General features: G+C 36.9%; 1 protein-coding gene across 1 annotated transcript in view; it reads left to right on the forward strand.

Moving 5' to 3' along the window:
* The window catches only part of LOC124712313 (anoctamin-4-like), a 262,318-nt gene that overhangs the window by 210,022 nt on the left and 28,395 nt on the right, over positions 1 to 23,901 (forward strand). The window contains exons 16-17 of the mRNA XM_047242606.1: positions 15,277 to 15,382; positions 15,487 to 15,668. Of these exons, the coding sequence (XP_047098562.1) occupies positions 15,277 to 15,382; positions 15,487 to 15,668 (288 nt within the window). The remainder of the gene's footprint in view (positions 1 to 15,276; positions 15,383 to 15,486; positions 15,669 to 23,901) is intronic.

Below are 23,901 nucleotides of genomic sequence, written 5' to 3' on the forward strand. Positions count from 1 at the left end.
CGTCTCCTGTTTTGTGGAGAAGCATTCCATGTATTGAGTATTATTACAGTGATGTTGCTGCTCCCATATGCATTTAAAAGCTACTGCCAGCTTCCTCCTGAGGAGAAATCTGTGTACCCCTTTTGTCTACATCTAGTGTATATCATGTGGCCAAATGTGACATTGACAACCAGCCAGGTAATTACGTAAGATGATGTGGAAAAATGCCTAAAAAAAACATCCACGCTGGCTGACACACTAGTGCCTATTGATATCTGTGAGCAGATTCAATCTGGGGCCTCTGCTGGTGCCTTGCCTGTGATACGTGGTCCTCAGTAGCTCACCATTGAATATCTGTTGTCTGGTTGCTGGCTGTAATCTAGTTGCGTACCAAGTTTTGTAATTAAACTGGCATGATAAGACCTGAAACATAAATCAGTTACCACTGGTCACACACATGTATACAAAATAATGGCCCCCACCAGGGCGAACTCAATGATAACCTTGTAACACGAACAGTTGACAGAAACAAATGACCAGTCACAAAATAGTGGAACTAATGGTGCCCAACAAAGGCAGAAGCAATTACAATTTTGCACCTTCAGGCAACACTAATATTGTGCAACCAAAGCACTCTTGCATGCAAAAGGGAAGCTCCTTTCCAAATTATAGCTTTCCAAACAATGGCTCTCAACTGCAACTAGGCGGAACTATCCCCCCAGATGTGGCCGAGTCATTTTCCGACACATACACAGGCTACTCCCAGCACAAGGTCCCACTCGCCACCTTCCTTGTGCCACTGCTGACTCCGGACTCCCATTGCTGCCCATCACACACCACTTCGTGGACCACATTTGCACCACAAGCCTCTCTGGCAAGGAGATTCTACACAACCAGTGATTCTACCAGAGTGCACAAAATTGAAAAATACCAAAACTTTGCAGAAGATTTCGATGCAGAAATAAATCAAGAGTACAGGAGTGGGATTAAAGTTGAGTGTGAAAGGATATCAGTATTTGCTGATAAGATTGCTGTTTTCAGTGAAAGTGAACAAGAAATGCAAGACCTCTTCAGTGGAGTGAACAGTCTGATGAGCAGGCACTGTGGTTCTGAGAGTAACCCTAAGAAGACAAAAATAATGAGGAGTAGTAGAAGTAAGATTAGAAATAAATTTTACATTGAAATTGGTGATAATGAAGTAAATAAAGTTAAGGAATTTTGCTACCTTAGAAGTAAAATAAAACATGACTGACAAAGCAAGGAGGACATAAAAAATAGGCTAGCACAGGTGAAGTGGGCATCCATAGCTAAAATAAGTTCACTAGAATCAAACATGTAGGGTGTGGACAGCTGGGGATGTATGTCTCATGGGAAGCTTGCAAGGGATAAGTCCCTGCAGTCACACTATCCTCTGTACCATCGGTGGCTCAGATGCCATGTAAGCAGGAGATCCCGGGTTCGAGTCCCAGTTGGGGCACACATTTTCACCTGTCCTTATTAAGGTATATCAACTACACCTATTGGCAGCTGAGGGTTTCGATTAATTATCATTCCTTTCTAGAGAAGCTGCATGGTCATCATTGGTATTTGTTCTTTCGGAACAGTTACTATCTTCATATAGTTAAAGGCTACCTGGCTATTGACCTTCTTCTGTGCAAATGTGCACACTTTGCCTGAACTCTTACGGGAATCATCACCTTAGTTGGTGCGAGTAATGAGTGAATGGGCAAATATCCTTTAGGAACATTATGAATGTAGGGTGTGGATAGTTGGGAATGTATGTCTCACAGGAAGCGTGCAAGGGATAAGTCCCTGCAGTCGTGCTATCCTCTGTGCCCTCAGTGGCTCAGATAGATAGAGCATCTGCCATGTAAGCAGGAGATCCCAGGTTCGAGTCCCAGTTGGGGCACACATTTTCACCCGTCCCCATTAAGGTATATCTGCCACACCTGTTGGCAGCTGATGGTTTCGATTAATTATCATTTCTTTCTAGAGAAGCTGCATGGTCATAATTGGTATCTGTTCTTTCGGAACAGTTACTATCTTCATAATGCAACTTTCATTTTGCTGTTGTACATTTTTCTCCAATTTGTGCCTCTTGCACCATTAACACAGGATAAAATTTTTTTATTATTTAGGGAAAATCGTGTAACAACATACTATTACAGTAATTATTGAATAATTTAATTGGATAGATTTTATCTATACAATTAAATTATTTGGGTTAGGTAGAGCAGCAATCAGTTGTAGAATTAAGTTGCTTTAATATGACATTTATAGTCACAACGCAGATCAGATTTTGACCTGTGCTAGGTCATTATCAATGCTAAAACAAATACAAGAGTATATATTACAATGTGATTTACAAAAGTTATAAGTCCATCACATTGTTGTCTATTAATGTTAACATTACATACCAGTGCGAAATAGTAGCAGTTGTTCGTGCCCAAGTGAATGCTTACACAGTTCAACCATTACTGTCGTAAAATTATATGTTGGTTTCACAGTACACATCGGTTTTGCATATGGCGCCCTCTATGAGCTGCCCCTGAAGTTTACAGTTTTGATGACATTTTTTGTAATATTTATGTTGTACAGTAACTAAGTAGTAAGATGAAATTATTATGAGTAAAACTATTTAAAATTACAATTCTTACTTTTTCTCATGTCTGTAATGTGGTAGATGTTTAAAATTACTATAGCACGTAACAGTGACAGTTTACGCCTCATGGGCTAAAATTAATTATAAAACTGATATGGCTACGTAAAGTACGTTATAGGAAGTATTGCATATTTTGTCGTGTTGAGACCTGTATTAACTTTATTAGTTGTTACTTGACAAAAGATATAACGTGAACTTTATTTACAAAGTCCACTTTGTTGGTGCTAGTAGCGCTTCTAAGCATCATTTCAATATGTCGCACTTAGTGGCCGAAAAATAAGAGCAATATGATAAAGCGTGATCTTTTGAATGCTTATTTTTGAAAAATGACAGTTTTACATATTAATTGTTGCTAATAGTTACCCTCATGAGTTTTTGTGTTATTCTAATGCAATAAGTTATGTAAATATAGTGTTATGAAAGTGGTACTTGTTTAGATCTTATGCAAGTGGCTGTTGCATAATGGCGTGAGGTTGCGACTTATCTTTGAGATCCCCTAGGTTGAATTTGTCACTGCTTTCAAGTAGGCAGTTTTCAAACAATTCCCAGAAATGGGCATTTTTCGTTACGACCTGATCATTGATCAGGTTACACTTAGCATTTCTTTGGTGGCAAAAGATCTCCATCTCCTCAAGAAGATTGAGGAGTCCACCCTTCTCGCCTCTATGTAGCAACCTTACATTTGGCATTAACATTGGCAATCTATGTTTAGTTGACAATAAATGTGCAGCCAGACTTGATTTCTCTGCTGTGTCTTTTCTTTCTAGAGCAACATGTTCCTTAAACCTAGTTTCCAGTCTCCTCCCTGTCTGACCTATGTAACATGCTCCACAATCAGGACAATCAATTTTATAAACCCCAGATGAATCAAGTACATTTTTTACATCTACAGTATGTTGTAAGATACATCCTAAATTATTTGTTGTTCCAAAGGCTACTTTCACTTTGTATTTTCTGAAAATCGATGCAATTCTCATGCACATTTTCCCATAATAAGGCAAGGTGACAAATTTTGTACTTTCTTTTGGTATATTTTTTCTCTACATTCCTATATATCATACCGACAAATGTGTTAGGATAATTATTCACATTAGCGTTATATCTTATAGTTTCCATTTCATTGTCATGTTCTTCTTTTGACAATTGAATGGCAAATACACGATTAATGGCAAAATTAAAAAACGCCTTTTTATGTTGAATGGGATGATTTGATGCGTAGTCTACAATACCATCTGTGCATGTTTTTCTTGCAAAAGATACCAAATGTGTGCCTACCATTCTTTCTCTGGATTGATAAATCTAGAAAATTTATGGAACCACTTATCTCAATTTCACCAGTAAACTTTATTGATTCATGCCAACTATTGAAAGTGTATAGCATGTTGTCAATTACTTCTTCATTCCCTTTTACTAACAGCAGTGTGTCATCTATGTATCTATAATAATATACCATTTTTTCTGCCCATAATGGGTTTTCTGTAAAGAATTTGTTCTCAAGATGGTTTATAAATATGTCCGCTAGTATACCAGATATTGAGTTCCCCATACTAACACCATTTTTTTGAGAAAAGACTGTACCATTAAATTTAAAATAGTTAAATTCCAAAATTAGCTTCAATAACCCAATGAACGCCTCAATTTCCCTTTTTGAAAGCCAATTTTGGTCTAGTAAATTGCAATAGATTACTTGTATAGTTTCGTCAATAGGTATGTTTGTATATAAGTTTACAATGTCTAGAGAGACCAATTCCATTTCATCCATTATTGGTGTATTTCTAATTTTCTTCACTAACTCAGTACTGTTTTTATAGAGAATTGACTGTGGGGTTTGTAGTTGGTTTTAAGAAACCGCAGACACTTTTTCGCGACCTTATAAAATGGACTGTCCCTGCCGTCTACCACTGGACGTATTGGGTAACTGGGTTTGTGTACTTTTACAAATGGCATAGCGAAAAACAACAGCGCGAAATTAATAAATGGTTTAAGAAGCACGTTACCAAGTATCACATCGAAAAAAGTGTTTGTTGTCGATGTTCCATTTATCTTGCAATACAATCCTGCGTAAATCGCGAGGTGTTGGAAGTAAACAAATGGCTATATCACCTGTGTTCGAAATCCAAAAATACCACAATCATTAAAGCTAGCAAGTTTGACAGGGAGTGCTATACATGACAAGGAGTCCATCTCAACAACCAAGGAAGAAGATTAATCTCGAAACTGATTACCAAAACTGTGAGTAAAGAAATGGCCACCTTTACAGTAATATCACTGGACCAGGGAAACCTGTAAAGCCTGCTGGTCTGTCTGGCAAAATATTAACAGATATGTTCCAGCAGGATCAAAACAATCTTCAAACCATTGACCCCAAGCCCAGAAAACTAGATGTATGCGAACATTGTCAAAATGGGGCCTGGCTACCAGCAGTAGACTTACAAGACACCACTCATCTTCCCTCTTGCTGTGAAAAATCAATAATATTCATGCACATAAATATTAGATCTCTGAAATGTAAGGCTCATGAACTTGGTGTTGTATTGTATGGAAACAATAGAATAGTATTATGTATTAATGAACACTGGTTAAGAGAAGAAGAGATAAAACTGTATGTACCACCATGTTTTAATTTAATTACAAGTTACTGCAGACCCAATGAAGGTTATGGGGGTTCCCCAATATATATAAGAGACAACCTAGGGTTACGATATACTGTGCTTGATGTTAGGGACATATGTGTTAAAGGCATTCTTGAAGTGGCTGTCATGCTACTACCAACATTAAAACTCACAGTTATTTCAATATACCATTCTCCTGATAGTGATGCTGATCAATTTGTAGAGTGTTTAGATAAACTTATTCACCGTACAGAAAAATATACCAAACACAAGACAGTAATTTTAGGAGATTTAAATTTTGGTGTAAGGAAAAAAAAAAACAAACAAACAAACACAAAAATACTAATTTGCTTAACATGCTAAGATCCCATAATCTCTTCTGTGCAAATTATAGTCCCACAAGACAACTTTCTTTTCTCGACAATTTTATCACAAATATACATAAATATGATTTTGAATTGGGACTCCTTAATGTCAACCATCTGACAGATCACAAAGGTATATGGGTAAAACTAACAATTACTGAAACAATGGGGGATTGTGAACTAACTTGGTATGTCAAGTTATTAAATGATAAAAGCATAAATAGCTTCAGGGATAAGCTGAAGGCACTAAACTGGAATAATATAATATATGCTTCCAACAATGTTGAGGAGGCTTGTAGTAGGTTTGTTAGTACTCTATCTGAAATTTTCAATACCTCCTGTCCAATGGTTACCAAACAAAACAAAACTATGGCAAGAAAGTGTGGTCGAACTACTCCACATAGGTGGTTCACACCATATTTACAGAAGCTAAGATTAATGGTTTTGATATTCTATGATAAGGTAAAAATGGTAGTGTTGACAATGCAATGTATGTTAGCCTGAAGAGACACTATAGATCACAAATCAGATTAGCAAAATGTAGAGCAAATGATAACTTCATCAAAAACTCCAATAATAAGTGTAAGGCTGTGTGGAGGGTCATTAAAGCAGAATTAGGTACAGGTAGTCATAGTGTAAAAGTTACAACTGATGTTAATGTCACCCCAGATGAATTTAACCTCTTTTTTATCAATGCAGCAAACCCTAATCCCTCATCTTATAAGAAGAGTTCAAAATCAAATTCACAATCTACTTACATAAACCAGTTTTTACAAAACTTTGCTGATACTGTGCCAATCTGTAATTGGGGACATGTGGAAATAAGTGATGTAATTAAATCATTGGCAAAGTTAAGTGACTCCAGATCAGAAGATATTTATGGCCTCTCAAATTTTGTGATTAAAAAAATAATCGACTTGATATCATTCCATCTCTGCACACGCGTAAACTGGATATTTGACAGTGGTATTTTTCCAGAATGTCTAAAGAAGACAGTAGTAATTACATTACACAAAAAGGGTGATAAATCCTGCACTAATAATTATCGTCCAATTTCTCTGATACCTATTTTTTCAAAAATAATCGAATATTGTATACAAAAGCAAATTAACATGCATTTTTCAAAAAAACAATATACTGACTAAGTCTCAGTATGGTTTTGGGGCCCAGTTATCAACAATTAATGCTGTTGAAAATGTTGTTTCTGTTGTGCAATCTTCTTTTGAATCCAAATTATCTGCTGAAGCCACACTAGTGGAGTTAAGCAAAGCATTTGATTCTGTAAACCACACAATACTGCTGGAAAAACTATGGTGTTATGGCATTAGGGATCTGGAACTCTCCCTCACTAAATCGTATCTCAGTAACAGAAAGCAAACTGTAAGCTACAACGGTCAAAAGTCACAGTTACTGAATGTCACTAGAGGTGTTCCCCAAGGATCAGTGCTTGGGCCATTTCTGTTTATAATATTTATAAATGACCTGCCCAGCAATATGCCATGCAAATCTGTGCTTTACGCAGATGATACAACTTTCATCAGTTCAGGGAAGGACATAAATAAACTGAAGGAGCAAAGTAAAGATTTTCTCAGATTATCCAATATGTGGTTCGAAGCCAATGAGTTAGCTATTAACTATGGAAAGACTGTAAATATATCCTTCAGCTTATCCAATGCTGATATTGAGTACACTTCTACCAAACTTCTTGGCATATACTTAGATTCAAAATTAAGCTGGCAGAGTCACATAGACAACATATCTTGAAAGCTTTCGTGAGTTATCTATCTACTGAAAAAATTATGCACCTGTGTTTCTGAAAGCCTGCCGATTAATTCCTATTATGCATTCTTTCATTGCCATATTCGCTATGGTATTCTTCTATGGGGTAATTCTCCATGGTCCAAGTAAATTTTTATTTGGCAGAAGAAAGCCATCAGGAGCATCTCTGGGATTACCAAAAATAACATATCATGTAGGTCATACTTCAAAGAATTACAGATAATGACAGTCCCTTCTCTTTTTATATACAGCTGCCTTTTGTATATAAAACAAAACTTTAACAGTTACAACCTTAGGCAGTCCATTCATAGTCATAACACTCGTCAAACATTTAAGATAGACATACCAACAACTCAACTCAAGAAAACACAAGACAGTTATGAATACATGGAAATAAGGCCTTTCAACACATTACCTGTGCAGGTACACTGTGTCTCTCTTAATATATTTCAAAGTAAGACTAAAAAATGGCTGAAAGACAAAGCTTTTTACAGTGTTAAAGAATTTGAAAACTTTTCAGAAATAGACCTGGCTTACGAAACAACTTGCAACTCTGTTTGTACCTCTTCCTAAGCTTTTTTTTTGTCTCTGTAGTTCCACATTTAACTGTTAAACATGTGGAGAAATCCTTATGTATGAAATGTATTCTTTTATTATGCACATTCTTTAAAATGCACACTTTAGTTATGTTGGATATCTTTATGTATCAAATGTATTCCTTTCTTATGTATGTACTTTTAAAATGTATACTTTGGCTTAGTGTGATACCTCACAATAGTTATATTTCTTAATATGTAAATTGTACATTACTTATGATGACATAAATTGCAAGTAAATGCTTTTAAGATGGATAAATAAATAAATAATTGTGAGAGAGTAGATTCAGCCCTCCATGCCTCCTAATCAGTTGATCAACGTCTCTGTAGCACAGTCATTGGGAATCATTCAGTTCATTAACATTGTGAAGCAAGTTATGTTATGAGTAATATCTTTTGTAAAAGTACTTTGAGTCTGCAGGATTAATTCACTTTGACAAAATCATATATTCACTGTACTTTATGTGTGTTGATAAACTCAGGACCCATTTGTGAAAGTGCGCTCTAGAAATATTGCCACTGTGAAAATACTGTGCAGTCCAGTGGAAGTGTGTAGCTGTGATCAATATTCTATACGAAACTTTATGGGCAATCTGATCTTTATATTATTTTGAGTGACAATAGATGTGAAGTTGATGCTGTATTGCATACATCATTACAAAACCTGGTATAAAACTAAATTGCAGCCAGAAACCAGACAATGGACATTCAGTGATGAGCTACTGAGATCCACCTATCACAAATGACGTATGTTGCAAATGGTGCCCCTATAGTGAACCAAGATTTAGGCCAGTTATACAAAAGTGAATCATTCAATATCATCCACATCTAAATCTGCACTTTGAAAACCATTGTGAGGTGCATGGCAGAGGGTTCACCTCATTGCACCAGTTTATAGGGTTTCTTTCAGTGCCATTCACATGTGGAGCATGGAAGAATGATTGTTTGAATGCCTCTATGCATGCAGTAATTATTCTAATCTTATCCAACAATCCCTATGTGAGCAACATGTGGGGGTTGTAGTATATTTTTAGATTAATCCTTTGATTTGATTTGATTTGATTTATTTCGTGTTCCATAGGTCCAACTGTGTTGGATACACAAGGACGAGGAACGAGTCAGTTTTTTACAAATACAATCTGATAATCTTATAGCATATACATAAATTTGAGTAAATAATTACATAAAAATTTATACAGTAAATTCTTTGGGCAGCAATACAGAAAAAGAAAATAAATATTTTCTTAGAATCATTAAAACACTACAGAAAACAGATAATGAGCACACACAGATACAGAGCTCAGGCTGAATAAAATTCTTAGTGGCATTATGTCAACTTGTATTATATAATATTAAAATATTACAATTTATTTAGTTGAAAATTCATCTAGACTGTAAAAAGCTTTTTCTAGCAGAAATATTTTTAGTGCTTTCTTAAACTCTCTCTTGTTATGAATCTTTGTCTTTATTTCGGGAGGAAGAGTGTTGAAGAGTTTTGCTCCAGTGTAGTGGACACCCTTTTGTGCCAAGCTCAAATTTCTGAGTTCACTGTGTATGTCGTTCTTCCTCCGTGTGTTATGCTCCTGATAATTACTGTTTGGTTGAAATATATCTATATTTTTACAAACAAAACACATGAGAGAAAAAATATATTGGCATGTAGTTGCGTATATTTTAAGATTACGAAAACTATTTCTACAAGAGTCTCTTGGGTGCAATCCACATCTGGTTCTAGAAACTTTGTTAACAGACTTTCTTGGAAAAGTTTACATTTATCTTCAAGAGTCTTTCAGCTCAGTTCCTTCAGTATTTCTGTGACACTCTTCTACAGATTAAACAGACCTGTGACTATTTGTGCTGCCCTTCTTTGTATATGTTCAATACCCCCTGTTAGTGTTATCTGGTATGGGTCCCACACACTTGAGCAGTATTCTAGAACCAGTTGCACAAATGATTTGTAAGCAATCTCTTTTGTAGACTGTTTGCACTTCTCCAGAATTATACCAACAAACCAAAGTCTACCATCTTCTTCAAATATGACTAAATCTATATGATTATTCCATTTCGTGTCCCTAAAACCCTAGAAAGTGTTAGATATTTGTATGGGTTTTCTAATTCCAACAGTGGCTCATTGATATTATAGTCATTGGATGCTACTTCCTTTCTTTCTTTCTTTCTTTTCAGTTTTAAAATACACATTGCTCCATGGGGTCATGGGTTTTGCGGAAGCATTTGATACATTGGAGCATTTTCGGTCTTACCTTTTTCTTATTTGTTTGAAATTAACAAGGATGTTTTCATAAGTTACAACTCATAAATTTGATATCCCAGAAAGAAGGTCGTCCTATCAATTTTACTTTAAACTTGAAAAGTGTGAGTGGGAGCATTGTTTTGAAGATAAATACTTTCTTAAAATAATGGAACTTTCCATCAGTTAATTTGTTTGAAACATAGCACAGGTTACACAAATCATGAAGTTTGTTTAGGATGTTCTCCACTACAATTGTTATTCATTGTCCAAACAATGTTTTTTTACCCACAAAAAATGTATTTGACTTGACAAACAGCCATTTTTATGAAACGAGAAACACCTTACTTACAAAATGCAAGCAATATTTTACACAATCTTTTAAGTATCGAGATGTTTACCTCCACACTAAAGCTGACACTTGCCTGTTATCTCTTCTTCTTCATTAGTTGGTGCCTCTGTAATGTGACATTGCTATGCTTCTGTCCTCTCTTAAATTTCTGTAAGTTCATCTGCATGTTACTGTTTGCTCATTGTAATCCTTCTTTCCCTTTCTTCTTATTGTTCTGACAAAATCCCAATCCTGTCCTCTTTTATATTTTTCTCACTTGTCTTCACTTGTTTATGCACCAAAGTAGTACAAATTAAAAATGAAGGCACATAACCTGTTGTATTTAAGGCTTTTGAAGACAATGACTAAATAGAGAATGAGAGAAATAAACAAAATAATTCAAATGGTCTTGAATGTTTATGATAGTTGAATGGGCTTTTTTAAATCCTTAAGCCCACTGTCTTTAAAATTAAGCTTCTGATACTTCTGAAATGTGACTTACTTAGACTCAATTCTTCCAATACTTAGTACCATATCGGGCAACAAGTTTCCTTCAGAGAATTTTATCAGCTACTTTGATCAGCTACCAAATATTCAGTTTCCTCTCACTTTATATCCATGCATTGAAAAGGCTCTGCAAAAGTTCATTTCCAGGTGTTATGTGGATTGCATTTGTGTGAAGACTCCTTTGCAGACATGCTGCTGATGTCTACATGTATGTCCCATTATTACAGATAACGATGCCAAGATATGGAAATTTATCAACCTCTTGTGATACTTTCTATTGCACTATAATTTGGGCAGCTACTTTTCCACTTATTATGCACATTGCGTTTTCTTATAACCTACAGAACTAGTCATTTCATCCAGCTTGGTAGTCACTAACTGTAAACTGTATGGTGTTTCAGCTGGAAGAAAAATGTCATGAGCAAAACCGAGACCCATAAAACTTGCTTGCTCATTCAAAAGCCTGCTTATTTTGGAGCTGGCCATATTTTTTTCTGATCATAAAACCTATAACTAATATGAGAAGGAATAGTGACAAAATGCATCCTTGTCTGACACTTGTCAGAATTCTAAAAGATAAGGTGTTTACACCTTCTATTTTTACACAGCAACCGGAGTCTAGATTCCTGTTTCTGAAAACATCAGTGAGATGTTCAGGAAGTTCACATAAGCAAACAGTATTCCACAATGATTCTTGGTATATATGTTCAGAAACTTGTTTAAAATCAACAAAGTTTATGTGCATGGACAGTCGAATTCCATCATTGTTCCATTATGTTTTCCTGAACAAGTATTTGTTCAGGGCAGAATATCCCACTTCAAAAGGTACCCTTTTTAGAAAAATCAAGCAAAAGACGTTGCTTGGTGTTTTAACTGGACAAGGCTTGGGACCCGGTGATCTTTTTAATTTGTTCTGAGGGAAAACATTTTATTCATAATGATATGTGTGGACACACCTGACATTTGTTTTTAGCAACACGAGCACGCATTCCAACAGATGGTGGACATGCTGTTTCACCTTTATGCAGGTGCCTGTGTGCCACAAATGGAACAGTATTTTCAGAGGGCACTGATTTTGATAAGGATGCTCCTGTGTGTTGGCCACCAATGTGTATGCATCTCTGCATCAGTTTTCGCTATAAAGCCAACAACGTGGACTAGCAGTCTCCAGTGGTGGACACTCACCTGAAAATGGCTGGATGGTTGCCAGCCAAAATTCTGTGGCAAGAAGTCAACATGATCTGGCTGAAACCCTGAAACCTTATAGAATATTCAGTATTCTGGGAAAATTTCAAGAATTCTTAGGGATTTCTTTGTTTATTTAGAAAGAACGCAGTAACCTCAGTTTTATTTGGGTTTCCATTTATTAAGTAATTTTGTTGGATCTCTCATGTGCATAATATCTTTACTCTGGAAGACTAATGCTAGGTTGCCTACATAGTGGATATTCGTGGAGTCTGTGCCTGGCACGTCATGGATATACATGTTAAATTGAATGGGGGCCAGAGCTGATCACTGAGGTAAGCCATTGTTTAGAGTCTTCCATCTGCTGGCTTGTCTATTCAGGATCTTAAAGTGCCTGTCAGGGAGTATATTTTTTACTATAAATGCCAGCTTTTGACATGGGATGATTTCAATAAACTTTGACATCAATCCCTCCCTCCACACAGTGTCATAAGCTGCCATAAGATCCACAGAAACTGCAGTTGATTTAAGATCCCAATGAAACCTCACTTTCACACGAGTTATCAGTGTTAAGACCTGGTTGTAGCAGCTCCATTTCCTAAAGCCACCTTGTTCAACAGGACTGAATTGATCAATGACAGCTTGAATATTATGTAGAAAAAGCCTTTCTACTAGCTTATACATCACATTTTATCTTAGCCTGTTTGAAAAGCTTTGGTGTTCCCAGTTCTCAGAATCTCACTGAAAAATTCAGTGAGCCACAATGTTGTTTTAAATCTGATGGCCTTAGGAAGCTGTGGATATGTGCCAACAAAGCCAGCAGATTTATTTACCTTTTATGTGTTCAAGACTATGTCAGGTTCCTCAGTGCAGAGATCAGATGAATAGTCGGATATAGTTTTAGATGGGGCTTCTTTATGTACAATTCATTTTTCACAGTTTGTGTGTGTGCCTTGTCTATTTTAGTTCTCAAAATCTTATTAGTCTGGCTGCAGTAGAACTGGTGTTCTCCTATGTAACTGTGTTTGATAGCCTGAGATCTGTACCAGGTTTCCTCATAAGGTTCCATGCTTTCTAACTAGAATGTGTAAAGTTGAGCCCTGCCATTGTTTAATTCCTTTTTTTCTGTTCTTATTGAGAGCTCTCAAGAGGTCATCAACTGTCGTGTATTTGCAAGATTCTTGATATTTAGCATGTAGCTCATTGCATTCTTGAGACCATCCAGGAATGTATGCTTTCTGGAATCCATGTGAAATATATTTCCTGTCATGAACTTTAGTTGTACCCATAAATAATTCGTAATTGGATGGAATGCAGAGGTGAGGAGGAGGGGGAATCCACTGAAAAGTATTATCAAGACGTTTCTGAAACAGTTGCAAGTAAGTTCACAAGTTGAAGATTCCAATGAGGTTGAGGGATGGACATATCCTGTAAACTGAATCATTACACATCATTTCGATAAAAGAATCGTTCAAATAATCTATGGAACATGTAACTAACTAACAGCATCTGATGGAACCAGAATTAATTATCAACAATCAAGTTTCAGACCTGGGAAGAATTATAGATGTCGGGTTCTTAATCTAATCCAGTATATAGAAGATGCATTCAAAGCACAAAGCACACAATATTACAGGTCCAGCTTCATTGATGTGACAGCTGCTTATGATACTGTGAGTCACAGTTTATAGGTAAAAGAGATCTATGGGCTTACCGAGAACTATGGTTTCACCATAGTCATTGAAAAATTACTTAAGGTTCTATGTGGACTTTCAGGGACAACACTGACACTGGCAAAAAAAAGTGGGAAGGTGGTTGTTATGAAGATGTGTATTGTCCCTTGCTCTTGTTAACATCTGTGCTGATCATTGTTGGTTCTAGTCTACACCAGGAGTTTTTCTTACAAATGTGGCAACTCAAGTTAAGTTCACCTGAAAGATTCTTTGAAAAAGGTGAAGTATCAACTACTATAATAATCAACTTCACTGTAACCAGATAAAGCATAACCTTGTGCTTTCCACCTTAAAGACAGACGGACACATCATAAACTCAATATCTTATGGTAAGGAGTAGAATTGGATGCTCTATTACATCCAAAATTTTGTATGTCCCATTTGGTTGCACCCTGAGGTGCAACTAGCATTGCCATAACTTGAGTCTGAATGTGGAAGCCAGAAGTGATGTACTTAGGAGGATAAACTAGCAACAAATGCATAAGACTCTTGCCCATGAGCTTTAAGAACAATGTCATTACCAATCTCTTTGGTAATATATGCTTGCCCTGTGTGCTACAAGTCTGGCCATACCAAAGAAGTTGACAAGGCACCAAATGAGATGTACAGGCTTGTTACTGGATATTTATTTCCTGCATAACTTACCAAAACCTGCTCACCAAGCCTAGCCACCCATTACATGATTAAGTTCAAACCTTCCAGAGATTGAAGTCCAGGCTTTATGAAAAGCAGCATCTTCTTGCAATTGATTCCATCCAAAATAAGAATGAAAATGTGGAAGAACAACCTGGAAGCAACATTCATTGGCCTCAACCATCTGAAAATCTCCCTGGTAGCCACCAAAATAAGTGGACAATTTGCTTACGCTCAATCACTTATGCTGTGGAATCACAAGAACCAGATGTTATCCCCAAAAATAGGGATTTCCAGTCATCACTACCAGCTGTGGAGAAGTACAAACAATGAATCACTTGATCACCTGCCAGATGCCCTGAAAAAAGGAAAATTTATTTTAGGTGACTCCAACAAGTGCTCTTGATGTTACTTACTGTTGGTCATCAATGTTGTTATCTTCTATGGCTCCTATTGCTGGACTTGTTTACTTTTGTAACTTGCATTATGAAAGCTGTTTTTTAAATTAACATTATAACAACAAAGAAAAGCAAATGTAAGTTTTAATTTCTGTGTGACCAATAGTACTGTTATAAATAAAACGTGAAGTGAACTGAAATACCTCAATGAGAAGTATATCTAACTGCTATTTTATTGTATTTCCCAGGGCTTTGTTATAGCATACACATCAGACTTTATTCCTCGACTGCTGTACAAATATGCATATTCACCAGATGGTTCCCTAAAAGGTTACGTTGATTTCAGCCTTTCAGGTAGAGTACAAGCTATTGTTGTAGTATGCCTATAACTTGATATTGTTTTTGTACTTCCATATCTAGCACATCATGTAATTATATGCACTACTTTAATATTTCAGCATTCAATACATCTGACTATGGAGCAGGTATGGGGCCAGATACAAGACCTGGAGATTATTATCCTGAAGTGTGCTATTACCAGGGTTTTAGAAATCCCCCTGGCCATCCACATCAATATGACTACTCACCAGTTTACTGGCATGTCTTTGCTGCACGCATGACTTTTGTTGTTGCATTTGAGGTAAGATTTGCAGGCAAAGTATTCGTCTTTGTTGGAGAACTGTTACTGCCTAGAAGTCAGTTTCATTAAGGGAAAGTGTTGTACCATGAGGATAGAGACATAAAAACATATGTTGTTCCCTGTTCAATGATTCAATTTAGTGACTGATTTTAGCATTCTATGAATAAATGTGCACAAGAGACTATCACAAAAAGTTTCTGGCATTTCATACTGTTTCTGTTGTGAGATATGAGGTTGTATTTGTAGTTCTACCACTGAAACCCTGCACAATATGTTGATGTTGTTTGGAAGTTATTGATAATTCTTCAGTTACGGGAGATTATGATGAGTAAAATCCTATATATATTTTTAAAACTGGTAATATAAGATGTGGACATTTAAGCCTTTCTTCATCAGTCATGCACCATCTTATAACCTGAAATGGAAAAAGGTCTTCTACCATGGAATAGGTGAAATTTGCAAATGAACTGAGTTCCTGTACTGTCTTAACAATTTTACTAGCCTTGAAAATGGAAATTTGTGTCAGTTTCGAATAGCTTCTATTTCAGATTTTATTTAACTTGATACTGGCTTTCGATAATACTTATACTTAATCTGCTTTCACTTTCTGACTATTCGTGTGTAGTAGAGTAATAAAGTAATAGATAGTGTCATTGCAATGTTGACACTCTTTTCTTAATTGCAATACTTTTAAATTTCAAATGAATATTTGTTTCTAGGTACATGAGCATGTTTGCACTATTGCATAAATAATTTTCCATCTTCAGGAAAACCTTTTGCAGACCACTTATTATTAAACTTAGTATTAAAGAAACTTTTTGAATGAGCCCCTTGTTGCAATTGCTCAATCTGACTTGAACATGAACAAAATTTGTGTGCAGAATAGACATGTTACTATCAGTTACTTTTCTGATTGTTTCATTATTTTTGTTTAAAGTATTAACATGAACAATCCTTTGGCGATTGACAGCTTCATGTTCATCCTTCTACTTAATTTGTACAATAGAAATTTCATGTCTGAGCCCTGACTCATCTTAATCCAGTTTCAGTTTTATTGTTCCCAATCCGGATTCTGTATTGGTTACCCTGTCATCTATCTTACCCATTTTTTAGCTCAACCTTTCTTTTTTTTTTTTTTTTTTTTTTTTTACACCTAGTTCATTTCTGACCTCAACAATCGGAGTATTCAGTTCAGTAACTATTTCAAGTTTTGTTGTTAAAATATACTTATTTTTTCTGAAATCTTGGTTTCTGTTATCCTCAGTTCTTTTTAAATCCTCTAATTTAGTTTTGAACTTTTGGTATCTATTTCCCTAAGTTCTTTCAAAATTTTGGTACCCATGTGGGTAAATTCTTTGCAAATCTGAACATGTTTCAGAAATTTTTCTATGCCTTTGAACATTTATTGCAGTATATTTTGAAAGTGTACTGAAGTCATGCTTGCATTTTGTACTAGACCAACCTGATCTAGCCCTGTTTATTCTAGACCTCACTGATTGAGTGGTACTGTGTTTACAGATGGTTCAACTATTCATACCTCATTCTCCTCCTCTTGTTCCTGTTTAATGTCATCTACTGACACTGCTAGATACATCATGTTGAAATATTTGCACAACACTGTTAGCAAAAAACCTTATGATGTAAATGTATGTAGTCATTAGCAATATTCTGCTCACTTTCATAGAAAGCTATATGACACTGAAATGTAAATGAACTTTAGGAACTTACTTATGAATGTCATGAATAAACAGATGTCCAGTGTTCAGGTTCCATATATGTTAATAAGTTTTCATAGTTGCTATGTTAACCCACTTTCAAAGTTGTCAAAAATTATGGCAGCATCCATCATGGCTTTGGTTTACACAAAAGATCTTTTAAAATTCTTCTGCCACAGTACAGAATCTATTATTTAATGTGCATTGGAATGCTATGGTATGGCACCAATTGAAATGTGACTCACAGTTTTCAGCTCAGATCTATGATGGCTATTATACGTGAAATGATATTAGCGCAACAATCTCCAAATCTCAGAGGAAAGCCATGCATTTTCAAAATATAATGCTGTTGACTTCTGTCACATTGAGCTTGTAGGCAATTAAAGTACTTTGTTGATTACTCCAGGATCCAATTCCATATTATTTTTTATAAAAGGTTCTTGTGGAATTTCAAATAAAACCAATCATTGTGTTATTCAGTGATGTAATCACTTCCATTTATTCACTAGTAGAGCAACCACAGTTCAAAGTAACAGATTATTTCACAAAGGCTGTCATAATTGCATAGTACTTGACACAAAAGAGCACATCAATATATATATTTACTCAGCATCACAACAGAAAACCAACTCTATTTTTCATGCTTCAGTGCCCAAAATAGCTGACTTACTTGTGGTACCACAGGAGTGATTATATGTTGCCCTTTAAGCAGACAATAGACAGAGAACAATATTTGCAATGAAGTAGATCAGGGTATCAGCTATTTTTGTCAACAAATTCTGTATTTATGTGGTGGCCATTATTTATCAAAATACTGAAACAGGTGTGGTAGTGAAATTGGCAGTTTTGAAACCTCCACCTGCGATACAGATTTGTTCACAGTGATATAAAAGAAATATAGCATGAATTTACAATGCTTGCAATTTAAAATACTATCTCTTGAAAATGATATCATGTAGATGGCCATCATTTTCCTTCATACTCTTTTCAAGTATTTTATGGAAGTTAGGCATCATATTTTGCAGCACTAGCACCAGAATTATATTAAATTGGATAACCGTCAGTTCATGGATGGTGTGTGGTGGGCCACACCAGAAGATTTGATATTTTAAAGGACCCCAAAGGAAGATATCACATGCCGAAAAGTCAGCGGATCTTGGTGACCAGGAAATGTCCCTGTTCTTGAAGAGGAGATGGCCAGTAAACGTGTTCTATAGAGAAATAATGGAATGCCTTGAAGTGTGACATGAAAATCATCAAACTGTTGGACTAGAAAATGGTTCAACATGTGAACATAACACCTGCCAGGTTAGCCAAGAGTGCTAATGTGCTGCTTCTAGACTCAGGTAGGTGTGCTGCCCCGGATCGAATCCGCTCAGAGTGCTGGCCAGCCTGGATGTGGTTTTTAGGTGGTTTTCCACATCCCACTAGGTGAATACCATGCTGGTCCCCGTGTCCCGCCTCAGTTACACTGCTCGCACACATCTGAACACATTCGCACTATTCCATAGATTACACTAGTCGCAGACAGTTGGGGCACACTCTGGGGGGGCACGGGGTGGCAGCAGGAAGGGCATCCGGCCACCCCATAAACTAACCTTGCCAAATCCGATTAACCATGGTAAAAGGCACAACCGATAGATAGATAGATAGATGTGAACATAACACTCTGTATTCCCAGTAAGAGCTTTGCCATGAATGTCTTCAAAACAATAAGTCCCAACGATTCCAAACCTTGGTAGCTGAGTAGTCAGCATGACGGAATGTCGTACCTAATGGCCCGGGTTCGATTCTTGGCTGGGTCGGAGATTTTCACCACTCAGGGACTGGGTATTGTGTTGTCCTTATCATCATAATTTCATCCCCATTGATATGCAAGTTGCCGAAGTGGCGTCAACTCAAAAGACTTGCACCAGGCGAATGGTCTACCCGATGGGAGGCCCTAGCCACACGGCATTTTTTTTATTATTCCAAACAATGATACACCACACCACACTGCCACTCTCCAACTGTGAATTGGCATTTTATGTAGCATTCCAGTATTTTAAAGTGACCAGTATGTAAAGTTTTGCTTATTAACAAATCCCGACACATAAAAATTGGCCTCATTGCTCATGATCAGATTGTCGCACAGGCTTGGATTGTTGTTCATGTGTTCCAACAGTTCCCAGCAAAAGTGTCATCTCTTTGCAATGTTGCTGTGTTCAGTTTTTGCACTATTTAAATTTTGTATGGGTGGTATTGCCATTCCTTGTCCACTATTCACCATGTATTGCGATCCGATATGTCAAATTGCAACTGCATGTCCTTCACTGCACCATCTCAACTGAACATTGATATCCAGGTTAATGGCCAATGTTTGTTGTGCAGATGACACCACTCTCATTTTTTGATTCCTAACATAATGTACAATCTCCACGGTTGCCAAATTGGCCTGTTAGCCTGGTACACCTATTAAAATTTTTTAGTTTCTGCATTTATAGTACAGGTAGTTTGGACATACTAGTTACTTGCATTTAATAGTGCAGGTAATTTTCTCAACACACATGTACTTTAAAGATAGTTTTCCAGGGAATGTTACTTCCCGGTGTTGTATATTACATTGACAGCGAAAAAACTCAAACAGAATTCTGGTGTTAAAGGTATTTCAAACCAGGTGTGTTTTGAAATTTTAAATTGTGATACAATTTAAATATTACTTATTTCAATAACTCGGTAGGAATTTGGTAAGAAATGAACTGCATTCCACATACTCTGTTTCCTAAGCTTCCTTATGAGCTTGAAATTCTTAAGAAGAGAATTATTTTTTGTAATGAGCAAATTTGCAAGTTATAAATTTCATTAATTAATTTTTCAATAATAACCTCTAATAATTCATGTGGCTTTTTAGTCACTTACAAACACTGTAGCTGTTATCAAACTAAATTGAGTGTCACTGTTAATTAAATTGCACTGCAATCTATTGGCTTTGGGTATTTGCAAATTTCAAACATGAGTGCAATTATGGCTTGTGAGAAAACTTTGTCCTCTTTGCTACATAGGTATCATAGATAGTATGTGGAAGCTTGTTATTTCAGTTACAAGAATTATTAGTTGTCAGCTGTATATAGAAGCTTTTAGTGGTGAACCCAGTATTGAGCACCATGTAATGCAGTGTTCAATACTATACCAATTTCCTTACTGAATCAACCAATACATGGTATACCATGTTCATAAAATTTACTCAAGGAAGAAGGGTATTTACACATGGATGTGACTGATGTACATCTTGTCACATGGCCACATTATCCATGGTATGGCTTACGTATCAACACATGTTGTCTGTCTTCCACTGCAAGGTGGCAATCATAGTCACTAGTTGGTGACAAGTGAGCTTGAGTTCTGCCTCCTGTAATTATTCATCATTCAACATTTATCATTTATGGAAGGTTATTTATTATTTGTGGAATTCTGGAATTTGACAGAACATTGTACAGGGTGGGGCAAATACAAGTGGCCCAAAGAACAATGTCTCAGGGCACCAAGAAACTTTTGGGCCCTGGTCAGAAAGTTGCTGAAGGTGGAATGAAGCTGGACTGATGGAATTGCTGCAGTCTCATCCGAAATGCTCTGCTGCAGTTCTTGAAGACAAGTAGAGTTGCTGTGACACACCTTAGACTTGAGGGCTCCCCACACAATGTAATCGCACACTGACAGATCAGGTGACGTGGGTGGCCACCTAGGTCTGCAACAGATTGGCTTCTGCTAACATCTCTGACAGGTGTGAAAATCATGTAAATGTATTCTAAGGTTTGGGCTCCTGTATGGGCGTGTGCAGTTGTTCCATCTTGTTGGAAGTAAATGTAAGTCTTTTCCTCCTCTGTTATATGCATACTTTCGTGTCCAATCATATCCACTTATCTGGGCCACTTTTGTTTGCCCCAGCCTATACTTGTATGTATGTATAAATAGGAGCATTCCCTGCAGAGGCAATTCAGCTCCATGTGTACTCAATACACCAGTCAGTGTGAAGTGTTAGTTCTCATTGGTGACCATGCTGTCATAACTGATACTTGATTCTGGATTGAACATGATATACTGCAGTTTGATGGAGGAACTGGGTATCTCAGGCATTGACATCACCATGGCTCCAACAAGGCTATGCAGAAACAATCTATTCATGAACAGGAATCTCAGTACAAATAGTAAATTTCTCCTACATTCTGTATTATCAAGATACCTATGGACACAAAAGCATTGGTGAGCCAGACACACAACAGGCATTCAGCAGTATTTTCAGGAAATACTGACCAGGAACTAATGAAATGGCTAAAGGGATTAGGGCATGACATGGACACTAGATTCAAGGAGTGGTTTGAGAATGGGGGAAAGCTGAGAATGGGAACAAATTTTAAGTAGCAGTTAAGAAAACATTTGGCAACTACTAGCAGCAAATCCACAAAACAGAAGAACAACTGAAGAGCAGAGGGAAATTACACTGTCATATATACTGAATGTTTTGGTGATGTTTCATACAGTAAATCTTAAAATGATGGAAGCTGACAGTGTTTTACCCTCAATGAAGGGTGTGACAAAGGCTAGCTGTCAAGCACTTGTTTTGATGGAAGTCACCACAACAGAAGACTTCATCACTGTTGCACCTATAACACTCTCACCGTTACTAAAAAAATCCCATGATGAAACATGCTGTTGTTCATTCTCTCTCTCTCTCTCTCTCTCTCTCTCTTGTATTAAACCAACCTGGTTAGCATGCTAGACTGATGGGCAATACCTGAGAATCTGTTAAACAACGTATTATGTGTTTCCAGGTTTTCATTTGAGTCTTCTTTTTATGCACAGTGTTTTAATGAACAACAAAGTTGTCTTCTTCAAGTGCTGTGAGTTGTGGTATATGTGTACTCACCGCCTAGACACCAACCAGACTGAACTACTGTAATTATTGTGCTGTTATTTACAGCTGAGTTCAACTCATAATGCTTTCAATGTCCTTTGATGCTTTAATATTTTTCTGAGCCCACAAGGATATTTCGTGAAACATGCAATCTCTCAGCATTTCCCCTGTGCTGGATGTGATGATCTTAATGCTTTGAGTGCTGGACCCCAAGGTTTTCTTATATTGAAACTACTGTCTCTGTCGGATTTTCCAACGCCTTTCCTTTGATAAACTCCATACTTACACTGTTATAGAAACTTGGCATTTGCACCACAATACTGGTCTCATTCTATTACATTTCTGTGACAACTGATCTGAATCTCTCCTTGATTGTTCTAGTAATCTGGCCTGTGTAAGATATGTCACATTCACAAGGAATGTGGTACACACCCAGCTGTCTGGGACCTGTATTGTCTTTAAATTTACAAAGAAGCCTTTTTATTTTTGTTAACAGCAGAAAAATACCCTGGATGCTGTATTTCTGTAGGAGTCCACTGACCTTTATGGGTACTGGAACAGCATAAGACAGATTAGTGATTCTTGGTTTCTCTGCTCAGTCTCATTTCTGACCCCTTTTTGGGTATTCTCGATTCTGACTGCAACACACCCTCAACTGGACAGTCTAAGTACCTATTCCTTCAGAACACTATTCATACATGTTGTAATTCTCTCCTTGTCTGTAAGTGTATGAGTCCTATGGATCAGAGAGCTCATCCTGATCAAAAGTAGGATCCAGCCCCATTGGAAGTTGGGACAGTGCATCGGCATTGACACAACTTGCTTTAGGGCAAAAATGTATTTCATTTTTGTATCAAGGCAGAAAAAAGGCCCAATGCTGGAGGCAATGTGCTGCTTTATCAGACACTGTAGCAGAAGGATTAAACATTCAAACCAAGTGCATAATGAAGTGGAACTGAGACCTATAAAAGAGTACATGAAACTTTTTGAGGTTGTAGATGATAGCAAGCCCTCCATTCTCAATATGGGAATAGCACTGCTAAGCAGAGTTGAGTGTTTCTGATGCATAAAGTATTGGACATTAGAAACCATCCTCGTAGTGATTCCAGGTGGTTGCCATGATGGAAGATAGGCAAACAAGGCGCAGAATGTAATTTAGATTTCTAAAGTGTGAATGCACACTTGCAGGCCTGCATCCACCAAAAGGGAACATCCTTGTGGAGCAATTTGTGGAGAGGATGAGCCAATGTGGCCATACCTGGAAAGAATTTCTGAACATAAACCATTTTCCATAAACATTTTGAGTTCTTTCTCATTGGAATGGTGAGGCAGGGTTGTGATAGCAGTGACATGGTAATATAAAGTCTTTACACCATTCTGAGAAACCTGAAACCCCAAATATACAGTGGATGCCTTAATAAAAGTGGTAAACAGTATGTGTCAGTGATAGACTAAGTGTTAACAGAAACTCCAAAGTCGTCACAAAGGCAAAACTGATCACTTGGTTTTTTAACAATCAGAAGAGGGGTTTAGACCACCAATTGGACATATCGGTTTGTATGACCCTCAGCAGTGTCAATCTGCTCAATTCTGATTTGATCATGCAAGGCCATTGGAATAGGACGTG

Source organism: Schistocerca piceifrons, chromosome 8 (assembly GCF_021461385.2).
Source record: "Schistocerca piceifrons isolate TAMUIC-IGC-003096 chromosome 8, iqSchPice1.1, whole genome shotgun sequence".
Lineage (NCBI taxonomy): Eukaryota > Metazoa > Arthropoda > Insecta > Orthoptera > Acrididae > Schistocerca > Schistocerca piceifrons.